Below are 18,490 nucleotides of genomic sequence, written 5' to 3' on the forward strand. Positions count from 1 at the left end.
TTTATTACAATGAAAGTAGAAATAGTTATTTGTGTTTAGTAAATAAAAACAAATATCTGTTAATTTTATTTTTAATTTTACACTTTATGTATGAAAACTTTAAATGATTTTAACTTTTGTTTAAAAATGAAAAAATAATGTAAATCTGGAAGAAGAAAAAAACAGTGTGAATGAGCACATATATAATGAAATGCATCAGCTAATAATTAATAACACATGTAGTTGTTATACCACAATTTTTTATGGTTAATTTAATGATCTAAAAGGGATAATATTTTATTTTAAAAAATTATTTATTCTACATTAGAAATACAAAAGTGTAATAAATATTTTTTTATTAATAAAACTAGTTTATCTAGTTACTATATATGTCACACACACACACATACAAAGTCTATTCATTATAAAATTTTCTCATGCTTTAATGGATAAATTAATAATTAATCCTTGGTCAATACGATTGTTCTTGATTAGGTTTTGATTATCCAATTCCTTTAGGACAAATTAAAGAGGTAAAACCTATTTAAAGTTGGAATGCAGTGGTGAGTTTTCTTTAGTGAGAGCCATTTTATACGTAAAGCTCCAACTTTAAATCCAAAATCAGACATGTACCCTTAAATCAACCACACGTAAAATTAGTCATTTAGTTAATAATTAATTTCAATTTTATAAATATAAATACTTTTTTTTATCATTTTTACTAAAATATTTAAAATTATTATTTTTTGCTCTAATTGTAAAATTAAATATTTCGAATACAAAACAATAAGTTCCATATGTATACATAAAATTTTAGAGATATATCATTATAATTTAAAAGTCTGAAATCGATTACTACCTACTATAAGAACTACGTGGTCTTGAGTTGTCAATCGTATCCATAAATATTTAAGTTCAATATCAGGCCTTTTTTGTTTTTATTTTTATCTTTTATTATGCATTAATTACTGTTTTTTACGAATGAATGAACAATTTAACTTAGGTACCAATTCATTTTTTTAACATAATATATTGTAAAACCTGAATACAAAAAAATAAAAAACTGCTAGCTTATCTTCTCCAAGCTTAATTGTAGTGGAATACAAATTTTATATACAAGACATAAAGTTTTTGCTTAACTACTGACATATTTGATTTTCATATATACACAAGAGAAAATAATTTATGCACTAAAAATGTAAATAATTTCATAACTTTATCTAACTATAAGTTATTATGCGTGTAAATTTGTTGGTTTTTCCATTGGCTACCTCAAAAGTTATATTACTTAATATTATTTCAAATTTGTTAACAGTAACTATTAAATTTATATTTTTGAACGTTGTATTATTTATATCGACATTATTAATTCACTTCAGATAATTTATACATTGTAAAATATGTGCATGCTACCAAAATAGTACGTCTTAATTGTAGCTGTATATTTTTAATTATACAATTTCAACAGATTAGATCTATCTAATTTGCTGTGTTCTATTGGGTTGAGTTTTTAAATTAAATGTCCTTAACTATTAAATTGTTGAGATGAATAAGAATGAGTCTTGACCATTATTTCACAAGCACACCTAATATAAAATATTATAATTGAATATTTTCATATTATTAAAAACGATAAAAATTTGACAGTCATATTTGCATGTATTTAATCAATCTCGTTCTTATTTTGTAATTTCTAATAAATCTTAAACAAAACTTGAGTTGTTAAAAAATGCATTAAAAATATGTTGAAATTGCTACTCGTAAACAGTACTACGTTAATTATGCTATGTAAAAAAAATTATCTTCAAATAGAGGAATTAATACTAAAAAAGTATCTAAACAAGTTTATTTTGGATAAGCCTTGTACTGAAACTAGTTACAATCTCGAAGGACCAAGTATTCATAGGAAGCTTCATGTTGAGCAGGTACACGTCGTAGAACACAACACTTCAACCATAGTTTAAGCCAAACTAGCGACCATATACAGTTAATACATAACTAGTTAATAACTTAAACCAGAACTCTTTCTCTCAACTAATTAACGAATCGTTTCCCTCTTCCGTCTATTTGTGGGGTGCTTCCTCTCATCTTCTACTGTTTCTTTTTCCTTAATTATGCTTCAATTATATAACAAATCTACAAAACACAATCCATTTGACCAGATAATTATCATCTTTTTCTGTTTCTCCCTCTCCAAGTACATAAGGCTATACACCACCAACTTCAGTTTCAATGAAAACCTGGTAACCACAGGTACATTAACCACCCTATATAACACAACACAACCCTTTTATTTGCTATTTCTCAAATCACCTTTTCCTTCTCTTGTTTGTTTCAGATACTATTACCTTCTTTCTTTCTTGCCTTCTACTATCTCAAGCACTTTCTTCCTTCTGTTGTCATAGACAGAATCTACTAGAATAGAAAAAGATCTTTCTTCTCACTTCTTATAGTATTTTTAATAAAAGACAATTCTGATTTTCTTCCCTACCATCTGTTATCTTATCTCAAAACACTTTTTTTCTCACCTGTTACACACAGCATCATCCTGTTAAAGTTGGATAAGAAAGATTTTCTTCTTTACTTGTGTTATCTTAAGGCACGAAGGAGATAATCAATAGAATGAACGACTTGTTATCGAGTTTGTTCTCCAAGGGAAAACAGCAGCAGCAGCAACAAGAAGGGCAGCACGTGATCGAAATAACACAAGGTGGCATGGCGTTGGACAAGTTCTTCCAAGAAGTGGAATCGGTGAAGGAAGAACTGAAGGAGCTAGAGCGTCTCCACCTAAGTCTCCGTGGCTCAAACCAAAACGGAAAAGCGCTTTACAGCCCCAAGGGCGTTAGGGAGCTTCGGTCTCGCATGGACCTAGACGTGGCTCTTGCTCTCACCAAAGCCAAGCTGGTGAAGACTCGCTTGGAGGCTCTCCGCCGCGCCAACCAAGCCACCCTCTCCTTGCCCGACTGTGGACCCGGTTCGTACTCCGACCGGACCAGAACGGCACTGGTCGGAGCTTTGACCAAGAATCTGAAACAGTCCATGGAGAATTTCAATAAGCTAAGGGAACAGATATCGTACGAGTATAGAGATACTGTGCAACGTAGATACTACGCTGTTACCGGAGAAAATCCTGATGCTGAAACTATTGATCTCCTCATCTCTACAGGTAACCAATAATCACATTTTCACTTCTAAAATAATTTAATGCAATTTTTAGAGATACTTGTAGTATTCTTTATTAGAATTGAACTTTTATTTGAAGAATACGGGCAATACAAAAAAAATAGAATTGAGTAGATAAACAATAACAAATATAAGTTTTGTTTCTTTACTAAATTAATCTGTTAATCTCTATATTAAGTTTTTTTTTATTTGATTATTCAGTTTTTATGAGAAAGCATTGCAGAAAATTTCTGGTATTTTACATTTTTAGACTGCTTATGTAAATGAACTTCTTTTATTTATATTTAGTATTTAGTATGATTATCTTGCTCAATTTTTCTGCTTTCGGTGAAGCCATTTCAGAAAGTACATTAGGTTATCCAAAAAATAGGGAGAAATTGTGACACCAGCTCTCACCTCAGAGTGATGAGAAAAGAAAATTGTCTTCTTACATATTGATGTATGTAACTCGACATACATATCAAATCAAACCTTTTTCTGATATTCGGGAATATATTTTCTGTCATTAAATTTACACAAATAGTCCACATTTAATTGCTTGCGGCAAAATATATAGCCAGATAGAGAACAGTAAGTTAATTGTATGAACAAAATTAATTAGGTTAAACAAAATTTTGTGTGTGCTTGTTTTGATCTTTGACTACTATTGTGTGAGAAATGCACTGACTAAAATTGATGGCACCATGGCACACGTATGTGATAACATTTGATGGAGCAGGTGAGAGTGAAAATTTCTTACAGAAAGCCATCCAACAGCAAGGGAGAGCCACCATCATGGACACCATCCAAGAGATTCAGGAGAGGCACGGCACGGTAAAAGAGATAGAGAGAAATCTACAGGAGCTGCACCAAGTGTTCTTGGACATGGCACTGTTGGTCCAACATCAGGGTGAACACTTGGATGACATAGAGAGCCACATGGAGCTTGCAAATTCCTTCGTGGGCAAAGGGGTGCATCATTTGCAGGTTGTGAGGAATCATCAGAAGAACACCCGTAACTTGACCTGTTTTGCCATACTCCTCTTCATTATCATGTTGGTCATAGTTCTACCCATTGTTTTCAGAAATTGATCAGATTTTAATGTCAAACTCCAATTGGTTGTTCGTGTCATCATTGGTAGTGGTGGCAAATATATGGGATCTAACATCAAAACTTGGTACAAGTCAAGTGAAGTCAAAGCTAATTTGGCGTGGCTTTCGTAGTGATCATATATATATATATATATATTTTGGTATCGTTTCGTATGCTTTTTCGTTGCCGCTGTTTAACGACTGTTTGAGGAATTTTCCGACAATGGAAGTTCTACTTGCATAAGAAGGCTGAAGCTAAAGCACTATACTTTTATCTCTTCATGGCCTCTTTGAAAGAAGGAAAAAAAGAGAGAAGAGAATGGAAACCAGGGTTACGGTGGGATGATGTTGTTCATGTTAACAAGGAAGCATTGGTGTATATATCACTAAGTTGTAGGCATGATACGTTTTACGTACGATATTTCATTTGGTGTACGTGTGTATATATTAAAACTTTATAAATGTTGTTTCTCAATTGGTTATAGTACGGCTAATTTCTTAGTTAGTATCGTTATGGATTATTTTTCACTGGATAATTTATTTTTATATCAAACTATTGTTTGAACCCGTATATTTTTGCAAAAAGTTTAATATTGGTTAATTTATAGCTATATATAAAGACGATTTTTCATTAATATCATTTTTTGTGTAGATAATTTTTTTTCAATTTTATCCTTATTTAATATATATCTCATTTGATTAGTACAATGAAATATTTTCTCATTTAATATGAATTACTTAAAAAATAAAACTATTTTTTAATTTAATTTTAATGTACAATTTTTATAGGTAAATTCTCCGACTCTTTTCCTTAATTCCTTATTTAAAGGCAACAAAAGGAAGAGAGATCATACTCTCACCTTTCTATACCAAATTTCACCTATCAAATAAAATAACTTTCATTTCCAATCACTCTCTTCACTCCATTTCAAACAACTATATTCTTTGGTAAAATCATTATTATTTTGTATCCATCATCAAGTTAATCCTAACTTTAACGTGAACATTATCACACACTCCGATCCCAAAACTACCAATGGAAGAAGAGAAAAAACTTGAAGAAGAAGAGAGACTCAAACCGGAGAAGAAAAAAAAAGATTGTTTAATCAATTCATATTTTTTACATATGTTATTTTTTTTTTTTTTCATTTTTGACTCATCCAATTTTTTTATGCATGTATGTTAAATTTCTATCACCATGAAAATTGAGAAAAAGGAAAATACGGATAAACAGGCTCAAGGTTGCGACTATGTTTCCACTAGTAAAAATAAATTACATATAAAAAAGACTAATTTGATGTACCATATTTAAATTAAAATAATATCATAAAGTAATTAATAGTAAAAATACTATAAAATTGTATATATTAATTTAAATTACCATTATTTCTTTTAGAAATATTTAACAAATGTATTGTATAGACTTTAAAATTGATTGAACAAATAAACATCCTGTCTAAACAAATAATTATATATTAATTGTAATAAAAAAATGTAACAATTTTTTAATATAAATAATTTAACTTTCACTATAAAAAAAATCATTAAATAAAAACTGATTTAATCTAATAAACTTATTTTAAATTGTCACTTATATATATATATAAATGTATTAATGGTAGAAAAAAAAGTAATGTATGTAATGATTCAACATATATAAAAAGAAAAAAAATGTTGGGTTAGAGGATAAAAAAAGTTTAAGTTAGTAAAGGAGTCTTAGTTAACTAATAGGATTGGCAAATTTTTATAAATCCACAATATAAATTTACTTTCCAAAAAGAAATTGAAAAAAAGGGGTGATGTTTATAAATAAAATATATTTCAAAATTCAATGAGAAATTATTATTATAAAGTGATAGAATGGAAATTGGGCACAGCGTATAAAATGGCAAACCAGCAGACCCAATTATGAACGAAGTTGTAGCCCACTTGCTCCTCACTGTTGAGCGAGGCAACCCAATCAGCCATGGCAGGCATTCGAATGATAGGTAAGTAACACGCTTCCTCACGTTGCTTTCGATTCAGATTCTATTGTAAGTCAAATGAACTAACCATTTCTTTTCTCTCCAACGAATACAAAATGCAGATATAGCCGTCAATTTAACCGGTGAGGCATTCAATCAAACATTTTCTGTTCGTCATTCGTCTTTCTCTATCTAATTCAAAAAACTGCAGATGGCATGTTCAAGGGAATCTACCACGGCAAGCAATGTCACGTCTCCGATATTGCAACCGTTTTGAACAGGGCTTGGGCTGCTGGAGTCACCCGAATTATTGTAATGTGCCCTATTTCTCAACCAACCTTTCATATCTGTAATGTCAAGTTTTATTACTAATGTTAGTTTTGCTTTAATCATTAATTGAGGAAATTAAGTGAAATTCTGAGTTATGAAATTGAAAGTTGAAGAAGATATTACATGTTTCAATTGGGACAACGAGGGATGCTTCGGGTATTTAAATTTTAAACCTGTTGATTGGACAAAGGCCTTTTGGACACCAGTTTGATAACATACAATATGAACTGTGTTCTATGTGTGAATGGTCTGTGTTTAGTTAGGACTTGCTTTTTGTGTCGCAGGTAACTGGTGGGTCCCTTGAAGAATCAAGGGAAGCGCTTGCAATTGCAGAAACAGATGGTTTGTCTTCTTAACATTGCTTTCTCTTGATGGCTTTCTAGTGCAGAATGTGAATTTTCACTAATTTGATTATTTATTGATCAATTATAGGAAGACTTTTCTGCACCGTTGGTGTGCATCCAACACGATGCAAGGTTGTTTTTCTCCTTTAGGAACTCTTCTATGGAAGTGTTTGTAACTATGACTTAGTGTATTGGTTCAGGAATTTGAGGAGAGTGGAGATCCAGAAAAGCATTTTCAAGCTCTTTTGTCCTTGGCTAAAGACGGAATTCAGAAAGGAAAGGTATGGTTATACACTTGTGGTAAGACAACTTTCAAACATCTCCAAATTTTAACTAAATATTTCAGATCTACATAGTTGAGTTCCATCTCATTTGTAAACATGCTCACTAAACATTGTCATTGTGTATGTTGTTCTCATATAGTTGCAGAACTTGTGTTCTAGTTCAGAAACTACCCAATTATTTAGAAATAACTGTTATATTATTCTTACTTTTCTTCATATGCAAGGTGGTTGCTATTGGAGAATGTGGATTGGACTATGACAGGCTTCATTTTTGCCCAGCAGAGACTCAAAAGAAGTATGCATTCTCACCATAGTCTCGATTAGATATGTCATATTCCTTTTCTCTTTTATTTTTTTTATATATATTAAAATCATCAACAAATCACACGTTTTTTTTTATCTGTGAAAGCAAGGTATTTCGAGAAACAATTTGAATTAGCATATATCACAAAACTGCCTATGTTTTTGCACATGCGAGAAGCTGCTGCAGATTTCTGTGAAATAGTAGAGAAAAATAAGGACAGGTGCGATTGCTGAATCTTACTGTTTTGAAATTGATAATGTTGTAATCATGCTGCTTTAATTTATCCCATGGTTAGCTTATCATTCTATTTATATTGGGAAGATGAATTTAATTGTGAGATTTGACATTTTCATTGCCATCCTAGGCTATAAACGGTTTAAGATCCTTATAGACAAAGTGCAACATTGAGGCCTTTGACAACACATGATACAAATATTATTTGCAAAAATAAATAAATAACATTGAGTTTTTTTATGTCATTTACCCTTATTTTTTAGGTTAATATACATGAGCGCACATGTTTTATTCTATTGCTTGTATTTTATAAGATAATCAATTCAAGATGTAAATTGTACTAACAGTTTCTACTTGCACATCAGGTTCACTGCTGGAGTCACCCATTCCTTTACTGGTAGTATGGATGATAGCATTAAGCTTCTCTCATTTGATAAAATGTACATAGGTAAATCCACCTTTTCAAGCTTTATTATGTATTTTGAACAATTTGAAGTCACCTTGATATGTCTGATTTTAGGCTTTGTCTTTCCAAAGATAGGATTTTATTGTTCTAATGGCAATTTTGTTGAGATAAAAAGATGAATATATCTTGAGAAAGATTTCACATCGTTGGTTCCGATGTTTGGATACTAAAAAAGGAAAAAGGAAACACAACAATAAACATATAATTGATGTGTTCAATATGTAATGGCTAATTATGTGTTTCGGTATAGGACATTGGTGTGTTTGACTTTCCTTGTTAAAACTTAAATAAAATTTCTGTTTCAGATATTGGATTGTGGTGATTGAATACTAGAATTCCAATTAAATCTCACCAATATTACCTTGTTTCTGTGTCAGGCATAAATGGGTGCTCTCTGAAGACAACTGAGAATCTTGATGTTGTTAAGGGTATACCTATTGAGAGAATGATGATCGAGACAGACTCACCATACTGTGAAATCAAGAATACTCATGCAGGAATTGGTTTTGTTAAATCTACATGGCCTTCTAAGAAGAAAGAGAAGTATGATCAAGAGTGCATTGTTAAAGGCCGCAATGAACCTTGTTTAGTTAAGTAAGTGGGATGGTTTTGTTTGAGCTGGCCTGTGACAACTTACTAGTTTATTAACTGCTTCTATATGGCTTTGGTACCATCGCCACAAGGAATATCTTCTAGTCAATGTAACTGTAGTTAGGAAATGAATATTCAAGTTTGCTAAAATTGAAAACCTCAGCATGATTTGCTAGTTTTTCCTTTTTGTTACTTTATAAGACTTTCCTATACTGACTAAATGAATTTAACTTTATGCATAGAATTATACGTCTTCAAATAATCATGATTGCAATTTCCAGGCAAGTTCTTGAAGTTGTTGCTGGCTGTAAAGGCATCAATGACGTGGCTAACCTCAGCAGAACATTATACCATAACACTTGCAGGTAACATAGCCTGTCTCTACACTTGTGTCTACTACTGATGGAATTAAAAACTTGTGCAATTACTAATCTTTGATCATGGGAGATACAACAGTATCAGATATGAGTCATACCCAATACACCAATATGTATAGGATAAGATATGTATGGTATACATTTTGAAAATAATCAAATTACGATATACTTCTTAACATTGGTAAATATAAAATAAAAATTGTAAATAATTGTCTTCCAAAAATCCAAACAAAAACATACTTCTTATACATTACCAAATATAAACTAGAAGTTACAAGTAATTTCTTAATTCCTAGAAATAGGAAGAGTATCGATTTTATTTTCTCTTTGAGCATCATCTGGAATTAGGATGACTTCTATAACTGTTTCTCGATAAATATAATTTGAGAGCAATTTTGGAAATATAACTTTATTGTATGAAAATAATATGAAATAAATTTAACTACTATTCTTAATCAGTGAAAGTAATTAATTTTGCTCATAATTGAGTTCGGAAGTACTATTGTTATAAGTAATTAGATAATTACTTTAAGTTATCTATTAACTTTTGCTCGACTTATAGGTATTGTAGTGATGAGTGGCTCCGAATAGAATTTCCCCATGATGATGAAGAGATTTTATTGTAAAGAGAGACAAGGGTTTGAAAAAGTTGTTCACAACTGTTTGTGGATAGAAAAAATGTTGTAGTTGAATATAATGATTCCTCGTAGAAAGAAAATAATATGCTTCTTTTAAGTCAAATGAAGATAGGTGGACATTAGATTCTAAATCTTAATGGGTGATGCATGGTTCTTTTGCTCCCCTCCTTAAAATGTTTGCTTTAGGGCCTTTTATGCACAACCTAATTTCTCATATTGTGAAAGGAGTTTTGGAACCCATTCAATCATCGAAGATAAACAAGTTGAATCATAAGAGCACTTGGTTTTTGTGCATACTAATTTTGTCTTGAAAAAAGAAGAATGCATGTATAAGGGAATACACTCTCTAAAATACACTCTTATACATTTATAAGGTGTGGGGGCATTGGTGGAGATGCATGACATAGCTATGATGGTGTTGAAATTATTGAAGAGTCTTCATTGTCTCTTGATGAATCAAAATAGAAGTGATCTTATTTACTCACGTTTCTCAAGGAGGGGATGAAATTAATGCTATTCCTATTTCTATGGAATAAGAAATTAATAATTCACTAACAACTTGTATTTTATATTTAGTTATGTCTAAGACGTAAGTTCTTTGTTTCACCAATATTACCTTTATTAGTGATGCAATTTCTTTTCGAAATTACTAGAATGGACCAAGGTTATCAGACTCAAGAGTTTACTCAGACTCGCGGGAGCCCTGTAAACCCGACATGTAAGAGTCTACTTCACATAAAAAAATTAACAAAAAAAATAATAATTCATGATACCAATTCCATAATATTGAAATAAACAAGTTCATACACCAACAAAATAACTGAAACAACACAAATGTTATCAAGTTGAAAAGTCTCATTCATATAATCCTCTAAGGAAATCATCTCCAAGATCTCCATCATCATCTTCATCACCATCTTAATCATCATCTTCATCACCATCTTAATCATCATCTTCATCACCATCAACACCATCATTAAAAACTATATTATCAAAATTTGCTGCATCTAGAATTAAATCATTTAAACTTGTTCCTCCAACTAAATCAACTTTCACACCATCATCTTCAACTTGAGTTTGCTCAACCTCAACAACATTATCTCATTCTTCAGTTATCCATTCATTATCTGACTCAATGTCTTCAAATGGGAGAGCAACAAATCTTCTAATTTGTTTGTTTCTCAACTTCGAGTTATACATTACATAAACCAAGTCATTCATTTTCTTCTGGTGCAAACAATTTCTTCTTTTTGTATGAACCTATAATTAAATATGAAATTTTTGTCAATATATAAATCAAATCAAGATAAACCTTAAATAACTTCAAGAACTTGAATTACCATTTCAAATGAGCTCCAATTACGCTCACATCCTGAAGAACTACAAGTTAAACTCAAAACTCGAATAACAAACCTCTTTAGTTTTGGAGTTCTATCCCCAAACATCACCCACCATTCTCTAGGTAACATACCTTTCCTACACACCTTTGCATTTTCCAAAGAAAATGTTCCTCTTGAATAGTGAAAATCAGTAAGTTGCAAATTGATTTTTGTCCATTCTGCAACGTCATTAACCAATCTTCTCATGCATATGTACAACCCCTCCTTCACCTCAGCATCATCATTTCTAAAGTTTGGTTGATAGTGTAATTGGGGGTTTAGGTAATAAGCAACTGCATGCAAAGGCCTATGAAGCTGATTATTCCACCTCTGATCAATGATTTTCCAAACAGGTTCATAACTACGTACCAATTATGTTATATTAGAAATAATTACACAAATAAATAAGTATTTTAAATTTAAAATTGAAGAAAGTTAGAAATGTTACCTTTTATTGATATTATTAAAGTTGTTTTTAATCTTCTCTTTGGTGCAATCCATCTCCTCATATATAAATCCCATTGCGGGTTTTACATATGAATCTACCAATCGAAAGACCACCATAAGAGGGACACAAATTTTAAGCATATAGTTACATTCTTCCAAAATCGACTATCTAATACCACATTTTGAACTTTTCTCCCTTCTAGTGAAGTTCCAAACTTGCTTGTTTTTCATTCTTCAGAGTTAAACATGGTCATCAATGATGTTTTCATTTCATACAAACATACTAGAGTGAAGTATGCTATGACAAATCTAGTCATTTCAGGCCTTATCAACTCCCTTCCATTTGTAAACTTTTTTAAAATGGTAATTAACATTGGTCTACCATAAATGTAGGTAGGGATCCTTCTTCCCTTCTTGATAGTAGTTTCATGGACCTTTAATTGCTTTTCAAAATCTTCAAAGATTAAATCAATACAATGGGCAGCACATGGAGTCCAATATAAGTGCACCCTTTTTTGAATCAACAGTCCTCCAACTGCCTTGAAATTTGCAGCATTATCAGTAACTATCTGCACTACATTTTCCTCACTAACAAATTCTACCACAACATCCAACATTTTAAATATTTTTTCTGCAGTTTCTGAGATGTCAGAGGTATCTAATGAATAGAGAAACGCAGTTCCTTTAGGACTGTTCACCAAAAAATTACAAAATGAACGTCTTTTCTTGTTTGTCCATCCATCAAACATAATGGTACAACCTGTTATCTTCCATTCATCCTTATACTCTTCAAGTTTTATATCAGTTTTGTCCACGACTTGTTTCAGAAGCTTCTCTCTAATACCATGATTTGTTGGAGGTTTATAGCTAACACCATATCTACCAATCATGTCACACATCTTTGCAAAAGCTAGATTTCTAATATCATTGAACGGGATGACACTTGTGTAGAAAAATTCAGCAATTTGTACATCAATTTTTTCTTTATCACCTCTCTTGTATATTTGATTCAGAGTAGCTTAAACACCATAAGGAGATGTAAATTTACTTTTAAACATCTTGCTAGTGATACTTTCACTATCTTCCTCACCATCAGTTTGTCCAAGACTATTGAACTCTCTTTTCTTTAGTGAGGTATCTTTAGCTTCTGAGACAACTTTCAACATTAAAACTTTGATTTCTTCTGGTACACACAAGGTTCAGAGTCATATCTTGTTCTGGCAAGATGATGTTTGAATCTGAAAATTCCTCCATTAAATATTTTGTAGCAGTAATTATATTTCACTTTTTTTGTGTTCCCTAAAGCATAAGTTCTATTCTTCCATCCAATATATGTTTTATTTCCTGCAACATTCTTACTTCTAGATGGTAGTGGAAATGCTGAATTTGAATCACTTCTAAATATCTTACAATGTGCCAAAAATAAAATAAAAAATCCAGTAGCCAAAATTTTAAAAATATCCAATCTGCCCTAAAATTAAAAAAATCCAATCTGCCCAAAAAACTAAAAAAAATTAAATTTGCCAAAAAATCTGCCATAAATCCAATCACCTAAAAAGCCCCAACCTAATTAAAAAAACCCTAACCCTAAATCAAATTACTTAAGTGCTTCACAAACGGTCAGCGACAAGGATGCGCGGTGCGACGAGGATGCGCAGTGAGGTGCGACGAGTGGAGCGGTGCAGTGCGACGACAATGAAGAAGATGGCACTGTGAGCGTGAAAAATGGAACCACGCAAAGTTATCAAACTCTAGGGTTAACTCGTAAACCCTTACGAGTTTAAGAGTCAGGTGAAGGTTCGCGAGTCAACTCAGGAGTAAACTCATTTTTGACTAAATCCGAAGTTGACTCGGTCAAACTCGTGAGTTTATAGTCGAGTCATCGAGTTTTGTAAAAAGGGCCCGAAATGGTGCGTTCCCTTGTGATTATGTTAGAATTTTTAGGGTTTTACCTGGTTCCACTCTTCACGTTCACGATCTCATCTTCTTCACTGCCCTCATCGGTGTAGCATCTCGTCGCACTGCACCGCTGCTCGTCGAGTCGCACCACTGCTCGTCGCGATCCTTGTTGCACTGCGCGTCCTCGCTGTCGGTTAGGTACGTGCTGTTGCTATGGTGAATTTTTAGGGTTAGGACATATTGGGTTTAGGGTTAGGGTTTTTAAAATTAGGTTTTAGCTTTTAAAAATGGGTTGGGTTTTTTTTTGTTGATTGGGTTTAGGGCAGATTTTTGGGCAGATTGAAGTTTATTTAGTTCTTTGGACAAATTGGATTTTTTTTTAGTTGTAGGGCATATTGACTAATTGATTGTTTGTTTTTTAATTTTTGGCATATTGTAAGATGTTTGGAAGTGGTTTAAATTCAGCATTTCCACTGCCACCTAGAAGTAAGAATGCTGCCGGAAATAGAACAAATATTGGATGGAAGCATGAAACTGATGCTTCAGGGAACGGAGAAAAAATGAAATGTAATTACTGCTCAAAAATATTTATTGGAGGAATTTTTAGATTCAAACATCATCTTGTCGGAACAAGATATGACTCTGAACCTTGTGTATCAGTACCGGAAGAAATCAAAGTTTTAATGTTGAAAGTTGTCTCAGAAGCTAAATATGTCTCCATTGAAGAAAAAAAAGTTCAATAGTCTTGGACAAACTGATAGTGAAGAATATAGTGAAAGTACCACTAGCAAGATGTTTAAAAGTAAATCTTCGTCTCTTGATGGTGTTCAAGCTACTCTAAATCAAATGTACAAAAGAGGTGATAAAGAAAAAGTTGATGCTCAAATTGCTGAATTTTTCTACACACGTGCCATCCCATTCAATGAATGTTATTAGAAATCTAGCTTTTGCAAAGATGTGTGACATGATTGGTAGATATGGTGTTGGCTATAAACCTCCAACATATCATGATATTAGAGAGAAGCTTATGAAACAAGCCGTAGACATAACTGATATATAACTTGAAGAGTATAAGGATGAATGAAAGAAAATAGGTTGTACCATTATGTCTGATGGATGGATAGACAAAAAAAGACGTTCAATTTGTAATTTTTTGGTGAACAGTCCTAAAGGAACTGTGTTTCTCTATTCATTAGATACCTTCGACATCTCAAAAACTGCAGAAAAAATATTTAAAATGTTGGATGATGCGGTAGAATTTGTTGGTGAGGAAAACATACTAGATAGTTACTGATAATGTTGCAAATTTCAATGCAAAAAAGGGAGTACTTATATTGGACTCCATGTGCTGCCCATTGTGTTGATTTAATATTTGAAGATTTTGAGAAGCAATTAAAGGTCCATGAAACTACTATTAAGAAGGATCACTACATACATTTATGGTAGAACAATGCTAATTACCATTTTGAAAAAGTTTACAAATGGAAGGGACTTGATAAGGCTTGGAATGACTAGATTTGCCCCAACATACTTGACTCTAGCTTGTTTTTATGAAATGAAAATATCATTGATGACCATGTTTAAAAGAATGTAAAACAATCAAGTTTGGAACTTCACAAGAAGGGAGAAAAGTTCAAAATGTGATATTAGATAGTCGATTTTGGAAGAATGTAAGTATATGCTTAAAAGTTGTTGCCCCTCTTATGGCGGTCCTTCGATTGGTAGATTCGGATGTAAAACTCGCAATGAGATTTATATATGAGGAGATGGATTGTGTCAAAGAGAAGATTAAAAACAACTTTAATAATATCAAGAAAAGGTAACATTTCTAAGTTTCTTCCTTTTTAAATTTAAATACTTATTTATTTGTGTAATTATTTCTAACATAACATAATTGGTACGTAGTTATGAACCTATTTGGAAAATCATTGATCAGAGGTGGAATAATCAGCTTCATAAGCCTTTGCATGCAACTGCCTATTACCTAAACCCCCAATTACACTATCAACCAAACTTTATAAATGATGATGCCGAGGTGAAGGAGGGGCTGTACATGTGCATGAGAAGATTGTAGAAAGAAAAAAAAAATCAATTTGCAACTTATTGATTTTCATCATGCAAGAGGAATATTTTCTTTGGAAGATGCAAAACTGGGTAGGAAAGGTATGTTACCTGCAGTTTGGTGGGAGATGTTTGGGGATAGAACTCCAGAATTAAAGAGGTTTGTTATTCGAGTTTTGAGTTTAACTTGTAGTTCTTTAGGGTGTGAGCGTAATTGGAGCTCATTTGCCGGGCTCCCACGAGTCTGAGTAGACTCTCAAGTCTGATAACCTTGAAACCAGGTAAAGAAACCTTAAAATCTAATCTAATCACAATGGAACGCACTGTTTTGGGCCTTTTTTTTCGCAACTCATTGACTCGGTATTAAACTCACGAGTTTGACCGAGTTTACTCTCGAGTCGACTCGTCAACCTTCACCTGACCCTTAAACTCGTAAGGATATACAAGTTAATCCTAGAGTTTGATAACCTTAAAATGAACTCTATTTACCATTGTGGATAAGTTGTTGTGCCAAAGAGACACGACTTTATTCATAGAAAGGAAAGTTGTCATTATTAAACACGACTTGAGTTGGACCTGAAATTAAAAGCATAAATCATGTCTATGATTTTACGACTTTGGTTCAAAATTCTAGTTGTACCAAAATCATTATTGCTGAGTATGACTTTAATTAGGATGGTAAAGTTGTGAGCATGGAAGACAACTTTGGAGTTGTAATGCAATCAAAAGAAGTCATATTAATTGGACACAATTTTATTACAACGTAAAAATAACTAAGTTATGTGCATGGAGTAAATAACCGAAGTTCTGTGCATGGGTAACAATTTCATATCGGACTGAAATAGTCTCTACATTGCTTAGTATATATAGTGTATAACTTAGACACAGTAACACAACAAACACAAGACGAGTTGGCCACACTTCACATCAAAACCAAAATGCTTTATCCTGCACTGTTTCTGCTGGTAAAGCTGTCGCCACGTTCCTCGGCTCATCGGAGGGAGAGACTCCCACGGTTGCTCCCTCGCTCCCTACAGCGGCGAGAGTGTTCTTGGAGGTGCATAGTGTGGCGAGGGTGGCAGTGGACATTGAGCCGCTGTGGTGGAGCGAGCAGGTGGCGAACGTGACAAGCAAGCTGGTGCGGTACCGGAGAGACAAGATGGGGTGCCAGTTCGCCAACCTAAGCGACGAAAAGTACATATTTAATAATGATAAGGTGGGGCCAGAGTGAGTAAAATCTAGGAATCGATGATGTTTGTGGAAGGTTATTACGGCATTGACGTGGTGTCTTGTGGTTCGTCAACTGCAGATCACCCCATTCAACACGGAACTTTCAATCCAGAAGTCATGGAACTGGGAGAGAACTTCTGTTCAACCTGTTCAACCTAAATTTAACGCACGGCTTGAGTTATTTTTATCTTGTCCTGTAACACTCTCTTTTATTGCATTACAACATTAAAACTGTCTTTCCTGTTCACAACTTTATCATTTTAATTAAAGTTGTGCATAGAGTCGTGCCTCGCACTCACCACTTATTCGTAGTAATTTGATTAAGTATTTTGATTTCTCTCAATTCTAGTAGTTTTAAAAACATTACACCAGGATGTAAAAAGCCCCAAATTTACGTGTGACTCGTTATCATATGGGATGTCTCTATGTTTTTGTTCTATGCTTGTGCATGTGTTTATTTTCCTAATATGTATTCTTGGGCTCCAATAAAAATTTTGCTTTGCAGGATTTTTTTCCCTCATGACTTGGATTCTGCTGCTGATGCTCTACTAGCCGGCGGTAATTCTTCTTAAACAGACCTGCTAGTGACTTGTCCTTCGTATTTTTTGGGAGCTGTTCTGCAACCCAAATGTGCATTTTCTCGTGAAAGCTAACTGTCTTGAAATGCAACTGAGATTGTCAGTCCAGTCACTTTTGGGAAGTGACAAATCAGACTGATTCCCAGAGGTTGATGAGTGTATGACAAATTATTGCACTCTATTTTAATGAACTTATAATGTGAAGAAACTATGATACTAAACCAGAAGCCAATAGGATTCGATATGTCGTATGGTGGATATGTTTTGTTGGATGTCATGTCAAGAAGTAAATCAATGGAGGCTGATTGGTGATCATTCTGTAGTCTCCTAAGTGCTGCCTCCAAACATTTTTGTTGCTTTTCACTTTTTTCAAGTCAGTATGAGTTCAACTGCTCAAGCCCGGTGTAAGATGATGCAACAGTCACTGTATCACTCGTCATATCATGCTTTGTTCAAAAAATTATTGAAAATTAATATCACAAAACTTGTTGACAATGATGGACATCCCTATAAAAATGTGATATCAAGCAGACCTATCAGGAGGGAATGAATCGGTATCAGATTAAAAAGTTGTTTAAAACGAATTACATCATTTTTTACCAACTTTTTTATCGCACAATCTCAATGGATTTTGGTTTAATCGCAATCTAAAGTTTTAGGTTAGTCCATTTAACAAGATATTTTTAAATAAGTATTAAATGTTGTACTTTTATTATAACATATGTGTGTATTATAATTATGATTATAATTTATATATTAAATCATTATATCTAAAATAAAAATAATTTTGTCGATGTAACTTAAATTTCAAAGTACATATTTTATTTTTATTTTATTATTTATCTTTCTTTTAATTGTTTTTACTTTTAAAACAAGTCAATCTTGATTCAAATTTAGGACTACATCATATTTAAAATAACAGTCCATTCAGAATACGGGTGAAATCGACACAAGTTTATTAGGTAATTTGTTCAAACAGTTCCAATTGTCATCTTTAATATCAAGTATCACTTACGATTTCTTTTTCTTTTGGATTTTTATAATTGTTTTTCTACAATAATGGTTTGAATGTTTACCCTAAAATAGCTTATCGTTATGATATATAGAGCTGCCAAACATCTGGCCTATTCG

At 32.6% G+C, this 18,490-nt stretch overlaps 2 protein-coding genes across 3 annotated transcripts; both read left to right on the forward strand.

Annotated features, from left to right (window-relative positions):
* Positions 1 to 2,279: 2,279 nt before the first annotated feature.
* On the forward strand, positions 2,280 to 4,708 carry LOC137814640 (syntaxin-121-like). Its single transcript, XM_068617469.1, has 2 exons — positions 2,280 to 3,145; positions 3,881 to 4,708. Exons 1-2 carry the CDS (start codon positions 2,602 to 2,604, stop codon positions 4,231 to 4,233), a joined length of 897 nt encoding a protein of 298 aa, XP_068473570.1. The 5' UTR covers positions 2,280 to 2,601; the 3' UTR covers positions 4,234 to 4,708.
* A 1,360-nt stretch (positions 4,709 to 6,068) lies between these two features.
* LOC137814641 (uncharacterized) lies at positions 6,069 to 17,857 on the forward strand. 2 transcript variants are annotated; one of them, XM_068617470.1, is made up of 12 exons: positions 6,069 to 6,221; positions 6,320 to 6,340; positions 6,409 to 6,509; positions 6,812 to 6,869; positions 6,960 to 7,003; positions 7,072 to 7,152; positions 7,380 to 7,450; positions 7,569 to 7,679; positions 8,059 to 8,141; positions 8,537 to 8,753; positions 9,032 to 9,115; positions 17,287 to 17,857. In XM_068617470.1, exons 1-12 carry the CDS (start codon positions 6,200 to 6,202, stop codon positions 17,351 to 17,353), a joined length of 960 nt encoding a protein of 319 aa, XP_068473571.1. In that variant the 5' UTR covers positions 6,069 to 6,199; the 3' UTR covers positions 17,354 to 17,857. The 2 variants fall into 2 exon arrangements, with proteins under 2 accessions (XP_068473571.1, XP_068473572.1); XM_068617471.1 differs by having other exon boundaries at positions 6,142 to 6,221; positions 7,072 to 7,171.
* The last annotated feature ends 633 nt before the right edge of the window (positions 17,858 to 18,490 follow it).

This window comes from Phaseolus vulgaris, chromosome 1 (genome assembly GCF_000499845.2).
Source record: "Phaseolus vulgaris cultivar G19833 chromosome 1, P. vulgaris v2.0, whole genome shotgun sequence".
Lineage (NCBI taxonomy): Eukaryota > Viridiplantae > Streptophyta > Magnoliopsida > Fabales > Fabaceae > Phaseolus > Phaseolus vulgaris.

Excerpts from the sequence above, each read along its gene's own strand:
- LOC137814640 (XM_068617469.1), top strand. The coding sequence starts at position 2,602 with ATGAACGACTTGTTATCGAGTTTGTTCTCCAAGGGAAAACAGCAGCAG. Across the intron at positions 3,146-3,880 it reads TGATCTCCTCATCTCTACAG|GTGAGAGTGAAAATTTCTTA; the intron begins GTAACCAATAAT and ends TTGATGGAGCAG.
- LOC137814641 (XM_068617470.1), top strand. The coding sequence starts at position 6,200 with ATGGCAGGCATTCGAATGATAG. Across the intron at positions 6,341-6,408 it reads TATAGCCGTCAATTTAACCG|ATGGCATGTTCAAGGGAATC; the intron begins GTGAGGCATTCA and ends AAAAAACTGCAG. Across the intron at positions 6,510-6,811 it reads CTGGAGTCACCCGAATTATT|GTAACTGGTGGGTCCCTTGA; the intron begins GTAATGTGCCCT and ends TTTGTGTCGCAG.